The following is a 21,937-nucleotide window of genomic DNA, read 5'->3' on the forward strand; positions in this document are numbered from 1 at the left end:
CTCCTGTCTATTAACATTTAAGCATGCTTCAACTGGCGCAGGATACCAACGGAACCAGATTATAATACAAATTTTCACAGAATAAATGTGTTAAGTATCAGAGGAATAGTCTGGTTTACTTGAATTTTTATCCAGGTTTGAGTGAGCTCTATAGGAACCGATATTCTTATCAATGCAGTTCACGGAACAAGCCGAAGATTTATGACAGTGCGTGGCTGAGCCAATCAAAACACTTTCTGGTTTGTTTGGGGATTCCCCAAAACGAAATCCCCTTGGAGGTTTTACGTTTTAGCTTTCAACATATTCTGCACAGTAATCTCTGAATTTCGGTAATGACGGTGACCGAACGGTACGGAATACATACGTGAACCGACTGAAAAGAATGTAAGTATTAAAATATGTAGGTAAAGTGACTCGTGTGAACTGAACACAGTAACTTGTACCCCGTACACACCCCTCTTGTACCACTAACAAAATATATCTCAACACAAATTTGTAGTTTGACAGGATACCCACTTCATGATGAAGTCTTTCGACACAGATGTTTGTCTTTACAGGTTAGACGATTCGTTCGTTGGATGAATATATCCACCGTATATGTATAAACCGATGAAAATAAACCCCAAACATGGCCGAAATCAACTTGATAAAGGTTAGGCGTTTACTATTATATAAAGTATGTTAGCAGGAAGAACTATTCAACATTTTGTATTTTCTCCACGTTTTTTAGAAATATTTTTTGACAATCAGAAACAAATATAGGCAGATATTCTGATAAAAAGAATCAAGAGTACATGGCAGAGGAGCATTTGTTTGACATGGTGATGACAACCATATGAAGCCCAAACCCTTTGAGAGATCCATCTGGTCAGGGATTAAAAGAGTCCATGGATTTTTCCTTGTCCTACAAACTATGTGTCAAGTGGAATGGTGCACGAAATGTGAGGGTCCTGTATTGAAACTGTGTGCTGTATGCAGTGTTAGAAATAGATTCAATGTGTCACTGGCCAGTGGTGCTAATGCCCCAATAATGTCACTAGCCCTTCAGACACCTTACTGCCCTGAATACTTCATGGTAATTAACAGACAATAAAACAGCACTTATGAGTATAGTAAAATATTCATTTCACAAATTAGTTGTTTCAGACTATTCACTTTGAGCCAATGAACATTGATGGGACATACTATAGAATACCCATATGTTTTCAAATTATCTTCATATTAAATTATGTTAAAGACTTCAGTCATCATCACTGGAAGAGTTTACATCTGAGATGCTATCACAGGAACTGTCGCAGTCAGAATTTTGAGCAGTTTGGGCCTCGCCATCCTTTTCACCATCTGTCTCATATGCATGTAATATCTGCTCACCATCTGACTTCCTGAGATTCCGAGGGCTGGAGAACTCTCCTTAGCCACCTGGGTTTTGCTTTCAGCCAGTGGTGAATCACTGGGGTCATACTCTGGCACTTCAGAACTGACCAATGACATTACTACTTACGATTTAGATAGTTATTTGTAACAACATGCATTTGACTATTAGTTTATGCTTTTGAGGAAAGTGTTGACACTATACTTGGCAAGTCAGGATTCAGGAAACATGATCAGCTCCTAAATTATCACTAGTTAGGTGGGCCAGCTTCAGTAACATTTGGCAGGCCAGAGCAAATGTAAAAACTAGCATTTTGCTAGCGAGCAGGCAGTAATTTTGAACAGTGGCTGTATGAGGTAGTACTGAATAAAACTGGAAGTGCTAGTGCTTACGGAGAATTTTGTTTGGTGAATGTTGTGATCTATGTACATTTCTTCTGCTTTGTTTCTGTATATTGTGCATGTAAATCCCTGATTAGTGCCTAACATACTATGAAAGTTTATACTGAAACATACTATTAAATATGAAAGCCAAGAATGTTTAATTCTTAATTTTCTATTTTGAAATTTGTAATAACCATATTTTTACTGGTAAATACCACTTTTAAAACTGGTGATATAAAACTTCTAAATGTTACTAATTTTTAGTCACATTTATTTTATGCACTTTAATTGCTGTAAAATATTTCTCTGGAAATATTGATTGTGGGAGATCAAGGGATTTCTCCAAGGAGATATCATTTGGACAGCAGATTTAGTTCAGTTCCTTTATGTCAATGCATGACTCACAATGATATGATGTCAAAACATAAAGACATGACAATACAATGGCATCACTCTCCTGGAAGTCTAATGCCAGTACCATGTTCAGAGATGCACTTTTTTCATACAAAACTAATGAAGGATGATTTTTGATGATAAATAGAATTTCATCCTCGTGTCTTCTGATATGAAATATATCAACATCCATTGATAAAGGTACAAATATCCTCGACAAGCCTCTAATATTTGTAACTTTATAAGCTTGTGGTGATATATTTGATATCAAATGATACCTTGGTGAAATTCTCTACATATTAAACAAGTAAGTTGCAGTTTAGTCATCCTTCAGTCACAAAATGCAAATGCACAAAATATACTCAGATATTGACAAGACATTCCTGTAAAATATTGTAAGCCCTTTAGTTTCTTTTATGTTGAAGCTGAATAAGTTACATGTCTATCAAGATTCTGAAATGATAAAAATATATTCATAGAAATGGCATATATGCAAACTAAAATACAACAATCAATACATACATTATTTTGTAAATGGAAATATTGCATAACATTTGGTATGTAAAATGATAGCTCAGTTGTGATATTAAAAGAATAATTTAGAATACAGTAAATGAATAACAATAAGTAAAATTGAAATGTTCTAATTTACTTTTTCAAAAGTGGTATGTACCAGAAAAGGTAATAATTAGTAGTTTCAAAACCATTGTTCATAACTTCAATCAGATTGTCTGGTCCAGATTCATATAGCTGGACTGTTGCTGAGTGTAGTGTTAAGCATCTTAAAAAGATACAATAACCAAAACGAAATATGTCTGAACCTGGTATGAATGTCCTGCTAAGGTAAGATCATGATATGGCATAAATCATTTATTATATGGTTCTATATAGCTGTTAATGTTCATTTTCTTCAATAATTGGCAAATATGGTTTCCAAAACTGAAAATGAAACTTTGACATGGATTTAAAAATAGGTCTGTGTTCAGTAATAGAAACTACAAGGTGGAAATACCACTCCAGGATGAGGTATTGTTTGTAGTCTAATTTAAATAAGTGGCGGACGTGATATTGTATGAAAGGATGAAATTTCACTTCGTACATCTGATTGATAATTTAAAATGTGCTTGCATGAACATGTATCTGTTTCAAGATTTGTACACCATCACAGCAACCACAATCGTCCTAGTGCTGTTGGACAGGAACACATAATGCACTCTCGGTGTCTTGCTATCAAATTGAAATTGGTTTATATACGAATGAAAACAGGAATGAGTAGTGATTGAGTGAGTGAGTGAGTTTGGTTTTACATGATCTGTAAATAATCAGACTCCGGACCAGACAATCCTGGGATCAACAGAATGAGCATCAATCTACGCAATTGTGAGATGATGACACATGTCCACCCTGTGAGAGAGTCTGACCATCCAACCCTGCTAAATGACCTCTTATGACAAGCATGGGTTTGCTGAAGATTGATTCTAACCCAGATCCTCACAGGTATGAAAACATGATATGAGAGTAACATCATACTACACAAGGGACTAGGCAACATTAGAACTTAAGACGATGGATTTTTCCCACTTACATCAATTCTGCATAAGTCATTCTGAAAGTCAGTGAACAGAAAGGTTCAGTAATTGAAAATTATACACTGTTAATGTACAAAATACCATTTCATTACTTTGCAAGATCACAGGCCCTAATGTAAGGAATTTTGAAATTACTGAATCTGGTCCACTTGATTCCTTGTTTTGTAGATCAGAGTAAAACAGTCAGTGTAAGCTATCAAGCATCCATATCTGCTGAAGTTAAACCCAGTAAAATGCCTTGTTATTGTTGCCTTCATTCAGTTTCCATGGTATTACGATGTGTCATCTTTCCTTGGTACAAATGCGTTCCTGGTCCTTATTTAACAAGGAAGATAATTACAAACTATGATTGTAGAGAAGATTAAGATAAAGCATTCAGTCATCAAGACTCATCATAATACAAAATATGACAATGTATGTGTCATGGCATGAGTGAGTGAGTTTTGCTCTGCAATGAGCAATATTCCAGCTACAAACCTAACAGAAAGTACTAGTATTCGTCACTTGACGTCATTACCATAGACTTACATGTTAATTTAGTGGTGCATAAATAACTTTCTTGCTTTTGATTTTTGTAGTAAGTGAGTGAATTAATATTTAACGTCACATTGGCAATATTTCAGCCATATCATGACGAGTACATTTTGATATTGAAATGAAATTGATTTTTGTAAGATTCAAGTGGAATTTTGCACATTTGTGAAGAATCATCATACCTACTATCACATAATTTCTGTCTAATTTTCTGTTGCTTGTATATCAAATGGCAACAATTTAATCAACATATGTACAGTGTCATGAACTCCAGTACCATGGCCTCGTATGGGATTGTGCATCATAGAACCGTATGTAAGTTGATAAATGTGATGTCATTAGTTAAATAGTGGTCAGAGAGTCGAACTGAAATTGTGTGCACAGAGCAGACAAAGATCCATCCTAAACTCACTTCATGAAAATTATTTTTGCTACACTGAAATAACATGTAAGTCTATAGAAATGACATCAAGAAACAAATACTTTTGGTAATGGTCTGTATACATGGTATATGGCTGCAGTCTTTAAATAGTCAAGTCTAGACCAGATAATCCAGTGATCAACATCATGAGCAGTGATCCTATTATGTGGGATACGATGACATTTAACTCCATTAATCATCTATGAAGACAAGTGAGTGAGTGAGTGAGGTTAGTTTGACGCCGCACTCAGCAATATTCCAGCTATATGACAGTGGTCTGTAAATAATTGAGTCTGGACAAGACAATTCAGTGATCAACAGCATGAGCATCGATCTGTGCAATTGGGAATTGAAGACATGAGTCAAACAAGTCAGCAAGCCTGACCACCTGATCTCATTAGTTGCCTCTTATGACAAGTATAGTCGCCTTTTATGGCAAACCAGTGAAGGTCCCGGGGTACAATAGGCCTTCAGCAACCCATGCTTGCCATAAATATTGCTGAGTACAGTGTAAAACTAAACTCACTCACTGCTTTTATAGCAAGCATGGGTTGCTGAAGGCCTATTCTACCCTGGACCTTCACTGGTCTTCAAGGTTCATGTCAGGTCATGGTATGCACAAGGCCTCTATATGTGTAGTAAACAATGTTTTAAAATATGACACCAAATGATTAATAAATATGTCACATTGTCATTTTATATTTCCATTACATCCGCAAAATTTAGCAGATCTCATCCAACTTTGAAGCGTAATGCCATTTTCAGAAAATGATCAGTGTGTTGTTTCATAGGCCCACACAAGGTGGACGTTTATTAAGTGGTAATGACAATATAATTGCCCAAATAATTCAATGTATGTAGCAATAGGCCACAAGGGTAGGGAAGCCTCCACCAAAGAACCATACAAACATGCAGAGAAAGAGAGGAGGAGGTGGTTATAAATTCCTGTGCAAATATGCAATGTAGCTTTCAAGCCAGTCTGAAGTGAAGTGAGCAGCACTATGAAATGGTAAAGATGATACATGCATATGACATCACAATTGTAAAGAAGGTGTAGGGTTTTGTGCCAAGACAGTATGGGAACTGTGCCAAGAAACTGAAAGCATGAAATGTTGTTTTTTCTTCTAAAATGATTTTTTATAAAATTCTGCATTTATGGATTGTATCACCTTGCATATCATATAACCATTATGAAACATATTATATTTGTTTCAAGTTACAGAAATCAGAAACAGAATGAGTGACAGGAATCAGCTCAACCATAGGAGGAAAATTGAGGAGTTTATCAACAGCAAGATCGACTACGATGGCAGAGTCACAATCACGTTCCAGCAGAATTTCGCCTTTTACTCCCAGGTCTTGCCAGTACCCTCACAGCGCCAGACAGCCAACCCCAGGGTCCTTGACACAGACATGCATCATGACCTCCAGCAGGCCAGAGTACTCAACTGGTGTCGGACCGCAGACCCTGTGTTCCCACTGCAGACAAAGAGTGAGTACACCCCATGTACTGTACACCTGCAGTAAACCTGGGTACTCAACTGGTGTCTTGACCAAGTTGCTCCTGTTGAGAAACCTGCTTGGCCATGTGTAAGAAAAATGTTCAGAATCCATGTATTGTTTTGTTTAAAGGTTCTCTTTACATCTGGAGCATTTTGAGACACAGCTCAGGGCTCCAGATAAGGTCCATCTTGACATTTGTACTGATAAAAAATATGCATGATACAGTAGGAAAAAAAAAAAGCAGAAAACGTTGAAGATACGCACCACTCCAATGGTGTATGGTCTTGGAATCATTTACAAAATCATTTATCTGAAAAAGTATTGCTTTATTGTTTATTGACCTGTTTACACAAGAGTAGAGATGTTGTGGTGCATAGGTGAAACGAAACATGAGATTACTTACACACCATTCAGTACTCTAATTTTTCCTAGTACTCTTATACTGAAAAAATAAGGCCCACACCCTCCTCATGTTGAAAAATCATCTGGAGCCCTCTGGAGCCCTGCAGCTGATTAGAAAATAAATCATACTGTAATTGAGAATTTAAGGTAATCTCTCAGTAATTGTAATAGAAGTAATACTTCTTCTTTTTAATTTTATCCAAGTGATCTTTTCATGGTTTGATATTGTACCAGTGTATTATATGCATGTTTTTAGCGTGATGAGGCTTCCTTTGCAGATGACAAGAATTTTTATGGATGATCAACTTCTTTATTGCAGGGTAGCGACGTTTCGGTATAGATTCTTATACCGTTTTCAAGCGTGTGGGGAATGGCAGGGGGAGTACAATATATATACAGCAGGGATGAGCGGCTTCAGTCCTTAATCAGCTTACCTCAACACTTCTCTAATGTATTGTTACCTCAAATAGTTATTGTTAATCCTGTCATTGTTGTATTGTCATCACATGCTCATCCCTGCTGTATATATATTGTACTCCCTCTGCCATTCCCCACACGCTTGAAAACGGTATAAGAATCTATACCGAAACGTCGCTACCCTGCAATAAAGAAGTTGATCATCCATAAAAATTCTTGTCATCTTTATCTCAGCAACTTCTAGAATGCCTCTCAAACAGCTTCCTTTGCAGTATAATATCTTCTCAGCTTCATAGTTGGGACCAGTGGGAAGAATGTAGACATATGGTGTCAACATTACAGGTGATGGCAACTGTCTGTGCCATGCTGTCTCATCATTCATCTGGGGCATAGCTGATGACAGTCTCACACTGAGAAGACTTATCAACATTGCTGTCGACTCTGAGAACAACAAACAAAGATGGCGGACTCAGTACGAGAGGCAGATGAGCACCGCTTCAAGAGACAGTATGAGACTGAATGGAACCGTAAGACTTCAACTCTTTCAACTTGTCTTGATATTCAGCTTATATTTTCTGAACTAGAATTATTTAGGGCCAAGACATTGCTTGATCTAGGGGGTAATGGGGTGGCCTAGTGGTTAAAGCATTTGCTCGTCATGCTGAAGATCCAGGTTCGATTCTCCACATGGGTTCAATGTGTGAAACCCATTTCTGATGTCCCCAACGGTGATATTGTAGGAATATCACTAGAAGAGGCGCAAAATCAAACTCACTCATTGATCAATGTTTCCTTGCTATTCAATAAAGTTCATGATGTTTTAAACTTTTAAACTTTCGTGGACATTGACAAATGCTGATGTAGTTTTATATCAAAAGACACTATATGGTCCTTATTGTCCAAAGTTATTCATCTAACAGTTTCAGTTTATAACATGATAACCAATGTCTTTAGTGTAAAAGGCACCTAACAAGCTTCAGTGGCAGACAGACATTAGTGATGTCTTTTGATTGTTACATCATAGTTACCAGTGATGTCACAATAGTCTGCGGAGCAAGTCACTATAGCGATACCTCCTTCATTAAATGGTTTCACCCATATCCCCTGTCTGGGTAAAACACTTCTTGAAGCTCATACAAATCCACACAAAGCCTAACCATAATAATGAATTCACATGCTGAAACAACATTGTGGATGTTGACTGATGCGATGTTCCTGCCGTCAGTGTGGCATCATGACTGACTATTATGCACGTTACTTCAAGGTTAAGTAGTAGTGAGTTAGTTTAGCTTTATGCCATGTTTAGCAATATTCCATCTACATGGCGGAGGTCTGTAAATAATCGGGTCTGCACCAGACAATCCACTCATCAGCAGCATGGGTTTGATCTGTACAATCTGGAACCAATGACATGTGTCCACCAAGTCAACGAGTCTGAGTATAGAACATATTGCAATTGCAACAGCCATGTTAGCTGCTGCCGGTGCTGACAATAAGGAGACTCTGCATTCCTTTGTTTATCCTACTGAATTATGAAACTCAGTTTGAAATTAGCTGTCATCAGTTTGTAATATTCAGTCTCATGTCGTGATATCTAGTTATTTTATTTTGAACTGGTCAAAAAGTGGATAAATTTTGAGTGTACTTCATGCAAGGTCAAGCATGGTCACTGTGTCTTGTTTTTATAAGTGGACAAATGCACAGTATAATGATTACTGACATTGTGTTTTTAAGCCTTAGTTTTTATAATGTCTTTATCAATTTTGTCTTCAGAATTTTATAAATGAACAGAGATTTTCTTTTACATATTTGATGTGTTGAGACTAATTTGATACTGATGCTGTGAAGATCCGGGCTGTTAGCAGCACTATTTTAGTAGGCATTAGAATCAGAACTATTTGAGGCAAATAAAGTTTCACTTTTTCTCAATTTTTATAGTGCTTGATTGACTTAATATGAATTTTAAGCATTTGGTTCTCTGTTGGTTTTTGTTTTGCTGTTTCTATTTCAAAGTGATGACTGATATGTGGTGAACAAAAACTTTCCGAGAGTCTTTAAGATATATTCAGTCAGACTTGTCAGTAAATGAAGTGAGTATTCTTTGAATTTAACATGTTTTTAAGTCCTGACAACATCCTAGATATGTTTCAAAAACTCAATTACACTGATTCCCAAAATAGTTTGTGTTCGCCACTGCAACCAAAGTCTGGTTATTTCAGTTAATTAGAAATATTACTTACATGATGATGACTGGCTACTGTTGTTTGGCAGGACTGGGAACAGGAATGGAAGGCAGTCGTCATGACAGCAGCACCTACCCGGAATATGATGGGAGTTGTCCCATATTCTCACCTTGAAGCTATCCATATTTTCACCCTGGCAAAAATATTGAGGCGTCCAATCATAATACTTGCTGATGCTACAGCCCGTACCTTGTCTGGAGCCAGTTTGCAGGAGAGTGACATTGGTGGCATCTACCTTCCCCTTGACTGGCCAGTGCAGGAGTGCTCCAAATATCCTGTTGTCCTGGCCTATAACATGAATCACTTCTGCCCGCTTCTGCCTCAGATGACCACCAGCGCGGAGAAGATCCTCTTCACGGTACCCATTGTGACTCATGATAATTCATCTCTGCCCATCAGATTCCTTTCAGATGGAGAAGAGAAAAATGCAGCTCGGATTCTTAAGTCATACTTGAAAGTAAAGGAGATAGGTGTATCCACAACTGAGTCAATGTCTCTTGTGCTATGCACAGAAATAAAATACGTACCCCTACCAGATCACCTGAGAGTGTTCGAGCAGACAGTGCCAAGTGTTTTAAATAGCTCTTACAGACCAAGCACAGGAGTAGCTGCAACTAACTTTGATATGGCTCCATGTATCAGCCAAGGTTGCAAGTTTTATGGTTCCCCAGCAACAGGTAATATGTGCTCTGAGTGTGTGGAGAAGTACCTACAGCAGGAACCAGCCCCACGTCTAGTAGAACCAACAGCTCCTCCTGCCTCCATGCCTGTTGCTGCAGAGTATATTGATATGTCTATGATGGGGGAAACTTGTAAAGGAGGCTGTGGGTATAGGTGTTCCATCAACACATACCCTTATTGCCATGAGTGTGCAGAAATAAGGAGAAACCAGTTGTCAGGCTCCATAATTCACCCCAGACCTACTGACATCCCTGAGAACGGTCCTAATGCTATCTCCTTCCAAGAACAAGGTGGATTTTTTGAACCACAACCCAATGCTATCTCTCAGCAAGGACCAGGCAATAACACTCAGTCACAGTTTGCCACCTTGCAAGCACAACCTGGTGCCACCTCCAAGTCAAACATGAACACAGAGGATTATCTATTTGGTGGTGGTGGTGGTGGTTCCCAGCAGGGTTTGGAGCAGCCTGAGACATTAACTTGTACAACAGAAGGATGTATTCAGCATGCAAAAGCAAAGCTTGGTGGACAGTGTGAGAAGTGTTACATGAGAGAGGAGTTGGTTAAGCACATCTGCAGCACTCCAGGCTGCAATGGACCCCGAGTCCATGATGGGTACTGTCAGCTGTGTAGGTCAAACCAAACTACAATTCACCATCCACCAACAATTGCACCAGGAGAAGAACATAAGAGGAAGATAAACCAGCAATTGACTGGACTGACTGACAGACAGGAATCGGAATCAAGCGAACAGGAAGGTAGTTTGCTGGAATCTGGATCCAAGTGTAATGCGGAGACAATGAAAATAACGGTGCTGAAAGGACCCGAGGACAAGATAGCATGTGCTAGCCCAATGTGTAACACACTTATCTATCCGCCAAACAAACTGTGCCACAACTGCATTGACATCCTAAGACAAAGCCAGGCACTCCAGCAGCAGCAGCGCTCATACCTGCAACAACTAAACCCAACTGTGGTGTCGCTGAAGCAAGAAGAGCTGCCAGGATCAGCCAGAAGTTCAGGTGAGAGGACAAGTCCAGGCCAATATTCTCAGGACAATTTATCTAGAACACTGATCAAGTGGACAGTTGCCACAGGTTCAGGTTCAGGGGTGTTCATTCATGTGGTCATCCCGAAATGTTTATAGTAGCCTAATTGGACATGCGTGAGGAAAATATGAAATATCACCCTGATTATTTGTTTTGTCACAATGATAAAAGGACTCAAACCAATGGTCAGAATATAAGCTTGTTATTTATCTAAATAGATTTTATTTTCAATGCCGCAGTTTCTTAAAATGGTCATTTTCTTGTCTGGGAAAACTTCAAGGTCAGTTGTATCATGTTTACATGCTGCTGATATAACAGAACTTTGCAAGTGCATCGTTTAGTCATATTTCATTACAAAGTGAGAACTTTTGAATATTCAGAACCATATTCCAAAACAATGTCTCTGTGACATCTATGACACCAGTAATTGTTTCTGTGTTTATTTTCTTGGGGTATTATGGCAGTCATAAATGGCAAGAATGCCAGACTGATATGGACCAGATCATGAGTTTGCAAAGTGATCTTGACCCAAACTTGCAGGGAAAGCTGTTGGTCCCAGTCTAACCATCTTGTCTATTGAAGCAAGAAAAATAAGATCATGATGACAGACAAGAGATGTATGAGTTACATATTTGTGTCTTGCAGGAAGAAGTAACAACAGTGCCCCACATGCTGTCAGGCAACACATGGTGAAGGTTCCCCTTGCAGAGACTCAGCGTCCTAACTCAGCACCAGTAGGACGGAGATGCCTCACTCCTGGCTGCAGTAGATTTGGTGACCCATCAACTGAAGGCAGGTGCAGTGCCTGCTGGACAAGGCACTTTAACCATGGGTCAATAGCGGCATCACCTGACCTTGAGAATAACACATTTGGTGGGAGTCAGCAACAGGACCCATTTCATGCTATGATGGCTCGGATAGTCAGTCAGAAGAGAAGTCCCAGGCATTGCAAAATGTCTGGTTGTTCTAACTTCGGTAACCCTAACAGTGAAGGGTTCTGCAACAGTTGCTACCCATCTTACTTACAAATGATCACAAATAATTCGTAAATGATGTTGAACTGACTTGGAGAGAGTTGATTGCCACTCAAGGCAATATTGTAGCCTAGTGGTGAGCATGAGAGGATTGCAGTTATAATGGGGTTTTTTTCTCTCATGCAGGAATACTAATTTGGGATATTCAGCGTGATAATCTTTGGCTACCCTTCTTCTTTTCTGAAGATAAGCGGACACCCACAGACATTTAAATGTCTGTGGGTGCCTGTTTATCTTCAAAAGTTGGTATCTGTACCACTTGTTTACCAATACCTCAAGTTGTATGTATGTTATGTATTGTCAATAACTTGGTATATTGATGTTTTGTGTCACTTGACACCTGAAACACCTTCACCTGAACTGTATTGACTGAGTCTTTTACTTCAATATATACAAGTACCTCTCAATATTAGCCCATCCTTGACTTTAAATTCACAAAAACACCCGAAACTAATCGTCCACCATAATAATTTTCATGAACAAAATGACATGACAGTGAAATGACACTGTTATTTTGTGAAAGAAATTGCTATGAGAAGCCATATCACCAGTTCTTGACTGACCTTGTTGACCTTTTAATAATAGGCAGGAGAAGATACTATTTGATGAGGAGATTTTTCTGGGTTCCATCTTCTTTTCCTTCTTAACACAATGATGTGTTTAACTATTCATATTTAATGGTAGGAAAAAAGATCTGATTATGAAGTCTTTTGAATTATATATAAATTTGGTTTAAGAATCAAGAATTTGGGTTTGATATGTTATCGAAAAGCAACAAACTGTAAATCACCCAATCACATTCTGTTCATTACATTTTCAAGACGAAACAAATCTTCAGTTCTAGCACCTTAACATTCCTTTTGTTCATCAACATTTGGCTTTCAACCTGCTTGCCTATGATCCGACCCAGTTCACCTGACATTATTCATTGTACATAATTTTCAACAGTCCAACAAAACTTGCTGAACATGTTCTTTCGTTTGTTGATGTAATGATCATAGATGTCCCTGAAAGATTCTCACCCCTCTTTCTTAATTTCCTGAACAATTGGTAAAACTCTTACATGTCTGTAGATATATTTTAGCTTTATATTGATAACACAGGATTTGATTTGTATCTTTTCAAGATGTACATGTGAACGTAGAAAATAAAAGATGTGAAACGAAAGGGACATTCAAGCCTCTAGATACACATATGCTTCTTGCAGAAATCACCACATCAATGGGGTTGCATACAAAACTGTATGTCATGGTGATCTTGTGGAAATGATTACTTGTCCTGATTTTACTTGTACTTACCTAATTGTCAGTCATCATTTCTGTGTACTAAATAATAAACAGCTTTGAAATTCACACAGTTCACAGTTTTGTTTTTTTTTAAATATGAAATTCTTTTTGATAGTTATATTGCCATATTGCTCATTCAATAAACTGTGTGTTGGAACTGAAGATTCACACTTAGAACTTGGGAAAACTGGATGGACAAACCATGTGGCAAATTGCATCAAACATTCCAAGGAGTTTTAGACGAAGCTGATTGTTGAGGGTGTTTTCTTGCCTAGTAAGGGTGGATTAAAGATGTTTAAAGACGTGTTGTGGTATAGTGTTTCAGAGTAAACAGTGGCTGACATGTAAGTGATGAACAATCCTTTCATTCACCCTTATCTGCAACAGCTGATAGACCAGGTTCACAATCATACCCCTGAGATTCAAATGCTGAGAGGTTCCTGGAATGTCAAAGCCATGCAAACAAAGCACTTTGTATTCATCTGCAAACTAAAGTGTGTATTCACCTGGAATATATACCAAACTTCAATGAGTCTCTTAGAAATATCCAAACATGAGAATGAACACAATTTGATATGTCTAAATCACGACTGTCATCAGCTGATAGTCTTATAATCTTAAGTACTTTGTAGTACTATTTCTCATTGGTAGGTTATGTCAAGTGGCAGTCATCATCGCTTTCAAAGTCTGAGAAAATGGTTGATTATACATGGAAGGGTTTACTGTAGGTAAACAGAACTTTGTAACACATCAGTCCGGGATAGAACAGGTCTTCAGGAACCAATGTTTGCCACAAAAAGCGACGATGCTTGTCGGAAGAGGCGACTAACATGATCGGGTGGTGAGTCATGCGGACTTCACTGACCCATGTCATCGCTTCCCAACTGTTCAGATCATGCTGTTGATCACTAGATTGCCGTGTCCAGACTCAGCCATATAGCTGGAATTTTGCTGACTGCAGCGTAAAACTCACTCACTAGTAACACATCATCAGCAGAAACAAATCCAGAATGGAAAAGGTGTCTTAATAAAAATGTCAGGATTACAGAGAAGGTCATTCGAAACTATATGAAGTCCTCAGCGTGTTGTCGCTTATATCTTTATGTTTGACAAGTAATAACAATCTGCTGAAAAAAATCATATTTGGTATTTATTGGCGTTTATGGTATGATCTTAAAAATAAATGGGTAGGCCAAAGAAATTATGAAGATCAAATTCAATCTGAAGATCATACTTTGAAAATGTATTATACTTAACAGCTGTTCAGCCATGTGACATTTGGAAATGTGACTTATATGTGCGATATTAAAGTTGTCAAATGTTAAGCAAAATTTACTAATACTCAGGGTCATTGGAAAGATCTAGTTCTGCTAATAGTACCTAGCTAACCCCCATATGTCTGTAACATGTTTGTAACAGACATGTTTGTCGTACAGACCCTGAAGCAAATATATCCAAGAAAGCACGCAAGTCTAGAAAATATGGCAAGTCTAAATTCCCTTAGCTTCAGGAAATGAAGAAAGTCTCAAGGGCTCCATTTCCTTATAATATTTTACTTTTTCAGTAAAATATGTTCATTTCAGGGACTATTTGTAGTCTAAGCGAGCACCAGAACTTCAGCGAGATGTAACTTTGCAAGGGATTGGCAGAATTTGCGGGCCCTGGTCACCAAACGTTAAATGGGTAGCTCTATAGGCATGGATGGGTGTATGTTACATTACGGATATCCTGCTGTTTGCGAGATGGCATGACAAATGATGTGCCATTTGATGACGATGCTGTTGATGCTGTGTTCACTGATGCCAACAACATTAGACGTTGATCCACATACTCACTGGTCTGGTTAGACCATGCCTATCTGTGTCATCAACAGGGACATGCATGAGATTCAGATCAAAGGAAACCAGAAAATACTTCATGCCCTCAAAACCACCATCCCGATGAAATCTTATGTGCAGATAATGAATAATATTATTTTGCAAGCATATTGATTTTGATAAATCACTAGGCTTATATATGACGAAGGTGTTTTGCTTTGTTTTCAGTGATACGACGCTATGCTTTCTTTCGGTGATATGAACCTTGGAACAGCTGAGGACATGAACAGTGTGATTGAAGAAGGAAAGAATATTTTCCCGTATCTCTTCTCTATATAAATGTATTTGGATTTATAATAACAAAATTGTTTTGACAAAACTTATGTGATAATGTAGGTTGTGTGTTGTTCTTTCGTTTTGTGATACACAAATATTGACACTTTGTGTTCAGTGACGTAATGATAGTAAAGCATCGTAAAATATAAACGACAGCCTACTGAGTTATATTTAAGAACAGTAAAATAAAATACTTTAATAATGTAATGTTGAAATTATTCATTTTCAGAATCTCGACCATAATGTGGAGATAGCACAGCACAATCCAACAGATAGCACAGTATAACAGATTTTTCCATTCATTAACCATAGGTCTATTTAGTTTGGAAACTTCTATCAGAAGCTGGGAGACTGCGAGGTTGGAGGTTTGAAAGTCATCCGACAACTTGAAAACTTCCTCAGTCTTCATCCGCTGGCTAGCACGCTGTCTTTCAAGCTGCCCGTCCGTTACTAGTCTAAGCTGAAGAGGCAGAAGGTCAGCTTCGTTGTAGAGGAGGGGAACCAAAAGTAAAAGTAAAAGGGCAAATGCCTCCATCCTTGTGCCAGCTTGTGCCAGCTTTCTTGGTCGTTGTTGGTCCTGATTGCAGCCCCAAAGACTCTTCAGTTTGATACTGACCAAACGCTGATGTCAATCCACGTTGAATCAAAGTACTCGCAGAGAGCGACCAGACCCGGCGTCACAGCCTGCTGTCTTACTTTCTGAAACGCTGGTTTGATGTGCGCAGCGTCTAAGAACTGCAGCCCCATCAACTTCTAGATTCTTTTTGACAATATCATTTAACTGAGTGAAAGCACTTAAGAAACCCATTGAAATATTCACCTGTGGGTTACAACGTCCAATTTATAGACCGTAATCACACCCAAGTTCAGGCACCTTCCTATAAATGGCTTGGTTCACGTGGAAAGTGCAGCCCTTGATCTGCACGTCCGGGAAGACTCGGTGGAAGCCTTTCTATGTACCTGCTTCAAAATCTGTAACCATTTTCTCAACCGCTATGCCGTATGCCGCAGGCCACTGACTGCTTTGAAAACCTGTTTAATAGAAAATTAGATCATTAATTGATGACAATGAACAAGGAGGAAGGGTCTACACTCAGCTGTCACTGACCAAAGGTCGTTGGACGGGAAAGACGGCATGAGATCGGAATCATCTTGTCAGGCAATCTCGTCTTTGTTCCTCCCCGTTCTCAAGTAATACCCTGCTGTGGATATTAGTCCGTTGACTTCATACACCAGCATTGTCTTGTAGCGAGATCCAAGAGTGGCGAGCAGCACTCGTGACATACGATCCCACTGATTAGTTAATAATTCATTTCTTCTCACTTCCTTCTTCCTATCTGGGCCGTTCCATGATCAAAAAAGGTAATATCGTTTTCCTCCCTAACGTCTCTTCGTGAGCTTTGGGAGGGAACCTCCCCTAGTTATAGTATATAGTTTGAAAATATTGTTATAAAGTGATGTACGTTAGTACAGACGTCCTTGGATTATTGAAAGGGTAGGACATTGCACGTTTTCACTTGGATCAACCACTAGATGAAAGTAGAAACCAATAATTTAGAGTTCATATTAATTATGAAACATTTATATCCCTATCGAAAATATTTCAAGTTCCACTCATATAATTATATATTGAATTGTAAAGAGTAAATGTCCGTTGGTAGGGCTGGCTATCGGTATAATTCAACACTACATATCGATTTGCTATCGATAAATGTTTAAAAAATAACTTCGACCGAAAATATCCCCAAAAGAAAAACATGTCAAAAGGACAAAGGATTAGTCCTTTTTTGAATGTTATCTGTGGCACTTTTGACTTTAACCTATGCCCCGTTTGACTCGCAATGACACAGTTTTTTTTAAAAAAATAAAAAATTTTGATATGACCCCAAACTTGAAACGCTTCACAGTACAATACATCTAGACTAGAAATATTGTATTGTGCAGCGTTTAAAGTCGGGGGGTCATCTTAAAATTTGTACATGTTTAATAAAAAATATTTCATCCTCGCAATGACACGAGGGCCTGTGGTTTGATTGTCTTTTGCCTACAATGAGCATTTAACGTGATGTTCTCGTTTTTCACTTTGACATGGAAAAATGTAGCTGCGGCATTCGTAACTACTCGTCTCTTTCCGTGACCTACAAGGCATTCGTAACTACTCGAACCCGTGAAAGTCCCGGGGTAGAATAGGCCCCCAGCAACCCATGCTTGCCATAAAAGGTGACTATGCTTGTCGTAAGAGGCGACTAATGGGATCGCGTGGTCAGGCTCGCTGACTTGGTTGACACATGTCATCGGTTCCCAATTGCGTAGATCGATGCTCATGTTGTTGGTCACTGGATTGTCTGGTCCAGATTCGATTATTTACAGACCGCCGCCATATAGCTGGGGTATTGCTGAGTGCGGCGTAAAACTGAACTCACTCACTCACACTCACTCGTAAGTACTCGTCTCTTTCCGTGACCTACAAGAAGACTTGTACCCCTCTCGTACGCCATTATTGTCAAGAATCGCGGCAAAACAATCAAATCGCGCGCAGTAAAACGCATTTCAAAACATGAAAATGGTGGAACCGTTGAACTTTGAAACTTCGCTACACTATACAAAGCACAATTTAAACATAAACTTTGAGCTCGAAGATGAACAACTTTGAACACTGAAACATATTTGCAAAGGGAATAACCGTATTGCTGCTTTGCCCACGGGATGTATATATTCTAAGAGCCATGTTTGGAAATTCAAAGTTAGCTTTCGATGATAACAGTAAAAGACTATTTTCATCTTCATGCCCGTTTGCGCTTAGACAGGACCCAGTTGTAAACATGGTCAAGAGAGGGGTACGAGACGCCATCCGGCTTGGCGGAATGACACGAGCAGTTACGAATGGTAACTGCGGCTCAGATCGACGGACTTATTACCTCCCTTCGCTGACTTTTTATCCAATCAAATGCCTACGGTGTGAAGTTGAGCGTACCAATCACAATTCACTTTCACCTTTTAAATTATTTAACCGATTAAACTTGGCAACGGGAACCATGCAGAGGTTCTCTGAAAGAGGTAGAACAAGTTCTTGAATATATAGTGTTCGGACCTGTCAATTTGTCAGTGTTATCTGAGTCGCAATGCCAACAAACTTTTGCAGCTGCGACCGCTAACTTTGTTGACACTGGCAAGCTCGAATGGACGTCATGCATTTCATGTTGATGATGTCACATGATTGAAACATGCGTATATACCTGTTCAAATTTCGGTTTACCTACCACCCCTATAGCCCGACGGTATTAGGGCAGATCTAAGTGTCATACTCGGTTTGCTTTAGTAACCAATAAACTCTTAAAATATTGCAGATAGTTTAGGATTTTAGTTGGGTTTTGATCCCATCAACCGGTTCTTGATGAATCATGATGTAAAGAAGAGCAAAAATAGGCTGAACATAAGTATCTGATAACAAGTAACCAACAAATGAATTAGAATACGTTGCCTGCAGAAAGTTCATGAACAAACATGTTCTTTCAGGTTCCCGTAGGTTCCCGTTGACCACCTCGCCGGATAAAGCCTAACACGACACACTTAAAACCTCTTGTACCCATCTTCGCAAAGCTACGTACTTGTATATTATCGTCTCTTAGTTTTGAACACGTGGGGTCACCACCGGAGAGCACGAATACACGCATGTCACAAAGACTTGAATACAAACTGCTGATAACCTGGATCAGGCTGATCGCTGGATCAGGAAGTTGGGGGAGACTTGTGACGCCTTTAAAAGGGGAATGACTACACAAGCATTGTTATCTGCCATGTGTGCCCTTCTGATGACATGAGGTATGTCGTTAGTGGGTACACCGTAAATTACTCCTGTCTGCGGTTTCTGATAAGAAATTATTATCGAACAGATTATAACACTATTGACACATGTTACAGTAATTACAAGAATATGTATAAAGTATGCTTGTTAAAACAATGAATGTGTCCACTGCTTGAAAAATGTGAATGGGATATATGATATGACGTACATTTCCAGAGATTATGTACATTCCATACAAGGAAACTTGCCAAGCAAAGTGTGTACACGTGGGTGAGTGAGTGAGTTTAGTTTTACGCCGCACTCAGCAATACCCCAGCTATATGGCGGCGGTCTGTAAATAATCGAGTCTGGACCAGACAATCCAGTGATCAAAAACATGAGCATCGATCTGCGCAATTGGGAACCGATGACATGTGTCAACCAAGTCAGCGAGCCTGACCACCCGATCCCATTAGTCGCCTCTTACGACAAGCACAGTCACCTTTTATGGTACGCCTGGGTTGCTGGGGCCTATTCTACCCCGGCACCTTTACGAGTCAGTGTGTACATGTACCCATGTTTGGTGGCTCAAAATGAAACCTACAAGAATAATTACATTTATATATTGTTTATCGCCCACAAATATACGAGTTATCCTTGTGTACATACTGGGATATGGGTGGGGATCAGCTGGAACGGGCAGTCAGACTCTATAGCTTGTTTCCATGCCACTTTGTCTAAATTGTGATTGAATATATCGGAGTGCGGCCTATGGCAACAAATACTAAAATGTGTGCCGACTGGATGGGCTACAGGCTTCCGAATGCTCCGATTAACCATATCCATACTATACTCTTAAAAAAGTAGGGGACCAAGAACTTTGCAGTCTTTGAAACTTTGAAAACCCACTGAAGAACGTTACAATGACATTCATCTTGTGTATGCAGCATCATTTCACGTTATCACCACAAGCAAACACAACGTGGGAGCCTCCTACACGCGCATGGGATGTCCGTATGAATCTTGACGTTTTTCAGGCAAGTCGATTAAATCACTGTACACCTTTTTGCCGATACTTTTCTTGCATCTGTGCATGGGCTGTGTTTTCAGGGTCAAATCACACACTACTGACTGAAAACTGTAAACCTGAATTTTTAATGTCATACTCCAGTCACCTAACAAGGGGGATAACTGAACAGCTTTGCTTTGAATGAAATCCATGTGGTGATGCATTCTCAAAACACCCATTAGTATTGTATGAACATTGATTTAATTCGATACATCTTCCAATTTCGACAATCGTACAGTTCCCCTACTTTTTCTGAAGAGTATATCATGAAATAAAGTAGGGAAGGAAGTTTTGTAGTCAGACTGTATTACATGCCGTGTTGTATATAACGCACAGTACGTGCTTGACTGTGATTCTTTCATCACATGGGATGCAGAATGACGAAGGTCAAATGTATCTGTCTGTTTAAACTATGTCTTTTGGATACATATCGCTGAAGGTGTAAAATCTTAGATTAATAGCTGTCATTCATGTAAATTACTCCTCAATCCTCTGCAGTTCCACTGTACAATATTATTGGAATAAACTATCTTTTGAGGGGATTTATTGGGGATCTAGCCCGCACGTTTTTGGACGGCGACAAGCTCTGTGCCCTAAAATGGACGATTTGAGATACGTCTATGTCTTCAAGAGACCCATATTTGTTGAACAACTGAATTCTATTTTGTGACCCTTTAGGGACTCTGCCACTTTCTTGTTTTGAAGCATCAGGCTTAGGCTTAGGTTTACTTTTAACACTTTGTTGACTATCAGCTGTCGATTGAGATTCTGGGTGTGACTGAGAAGATTATTTACGATGAGAAGAAGGCTTTGATGTACTAGGAAGTGAGTCCTCAGTCTGATATGATATCGCAGGGTACAAAAGCTGTGGATAGTCGCAATTTACCCAAGTCAAGGTAGTTTGGCAGCTTGTTTATGATTTTGTTATTTTAGAGCTAGACTCAGATGATGTTTTTGCTACTGTAGCATAACTTTCTGGAAGATCAGATCTCTTTACCAGTTTTTTCTTTTTCTCAGAAAAAGAGATATTTTAAGTAAAAACAGCAAAATATATTTTGTTGATCTCCATTTGCTCCAAATAGGACACTGTTTAGAAAATGATGAATGGTCGCCTAAAGAGTTGGAGCATGTTTTATAATCACTAGTACACTAGTTTTCTCATCACAGTGAGCCCACACAACAGACAATGTGCAAGTAGTTACACCGTGTCCATATTTCTGGCATCTAAAACACCCGAGCGGACTGGGGATGTAGGTGTCAACTTGAATGTTACAGTAGCCTGCCTTCAGTGATTTGGGATTTCTAACAATACCTTTACTTGTGTGCAATGTTTGTGGGCAGAGACCGTGAATGCCCACGAAAGATTTAATGGTTCATCAGGTTGGTTGATAGTAGTTTTTTTCTTGCATTCAACTAGAAGCGCACCCGAACGTAAGTGTCTAATGTCTATAACATCCCCAGCAATACTTTGAATACCGTTGGATACAGCAAAGGGGTTCAACTTTAACGGTGTCTGGTCAGGAGTCTCAATCACAAGGAAACGCGGTCAATACTCAATCGATGCATTCTCTCTGTGGTACAGGTCAGCTCTCATCAACAGTGGGATGGCGCCCGTCAAAGTAGA

At 39.1% G+C, this 21,937-nt stretch overlaps 1 protein-coding gene across 2 annotated transcripts; it reads left to right on the top strand.

Annotated features, from left to right (window-relative positions):
* The first annotated feature begins 238 nt into the window (after nt 1–238).
* LOC137286695 (tumor necrosis factor alpha-induced protein 3-like) lies at nt 239–13,370 on the top strand. Of its 2 annotated transcripts, XM_067818674.1 has the most exons (6): nt 265–384; nt 3,475–3,645; nt 5,909–6,184; nt 7,357–7,541; nt 9,286–10,960; nt 11,633–13,370. In XM_067818674.1, exons 3-6 carry the CDS (start codon nt 5,929–5,931, stop codon nt 12,034–12,036), a joined length of 2,520 nt encoding a protein of 839 aa, XP_067674775.1. In that variant the 5' UTR covers nt 265–384; nt 3,475–3,645; nt 5,909–5,928; the 3' UTR covers nt 12,037–13,370. The 2 variants fall into 2 exon arrangements, with proteins under 2 accessions (XP_067674774.1, XP_067674775.1); XM_067818673.1 differs by lacking the exon at nt 3,475–3,645 and having other exon boundaries at nt 239–384.
* Nucleotides 13,371–21,937: the final 8,567 nt, after the last annotated feature.

Source organism: Haliotis asinina, chromosome 6 (assembly GCF_037392515.1).
Source record: "Haliotis asinina isolate JCU_RB_2024 chromosome 6, JCU_Hal_asi_v2, whole genome shotgun sequence".
In the NCBI taxonomy this organism is placed as follows: domain Eukaryota; kingdom Metazoa; phylum Mollusca; class Gastropoda; order Lepetellida; family Haliotidae; genus Haliotis; species Haliotis asinina.

Excerpts from the sequence above, each read along its gene's own strand:
- LOC137286695 (XM_067818673.1), top strand. The coding sequence starts at position 5,929 with ATGAGTGACAGGAATCAGCTCAACCATAGGAGGAAAATTGAGGAGTTT. Across the intron at positions 7,542-9,285 it reads GTATGAGACTGAATGGAACC|GACTGGGAACAGGAATGGAA; the intron begins GTAAGACTTCAA and ends GTTGTTTGGCAG. Across the intron at positions 10,961-11,632 it reads AGGATCAGCCAGAAGTTCAG|GAAGAAGTAACAACAGTGCC; the intron begins GTGAGAGGACAA and ends TGTGTCTTGCAG.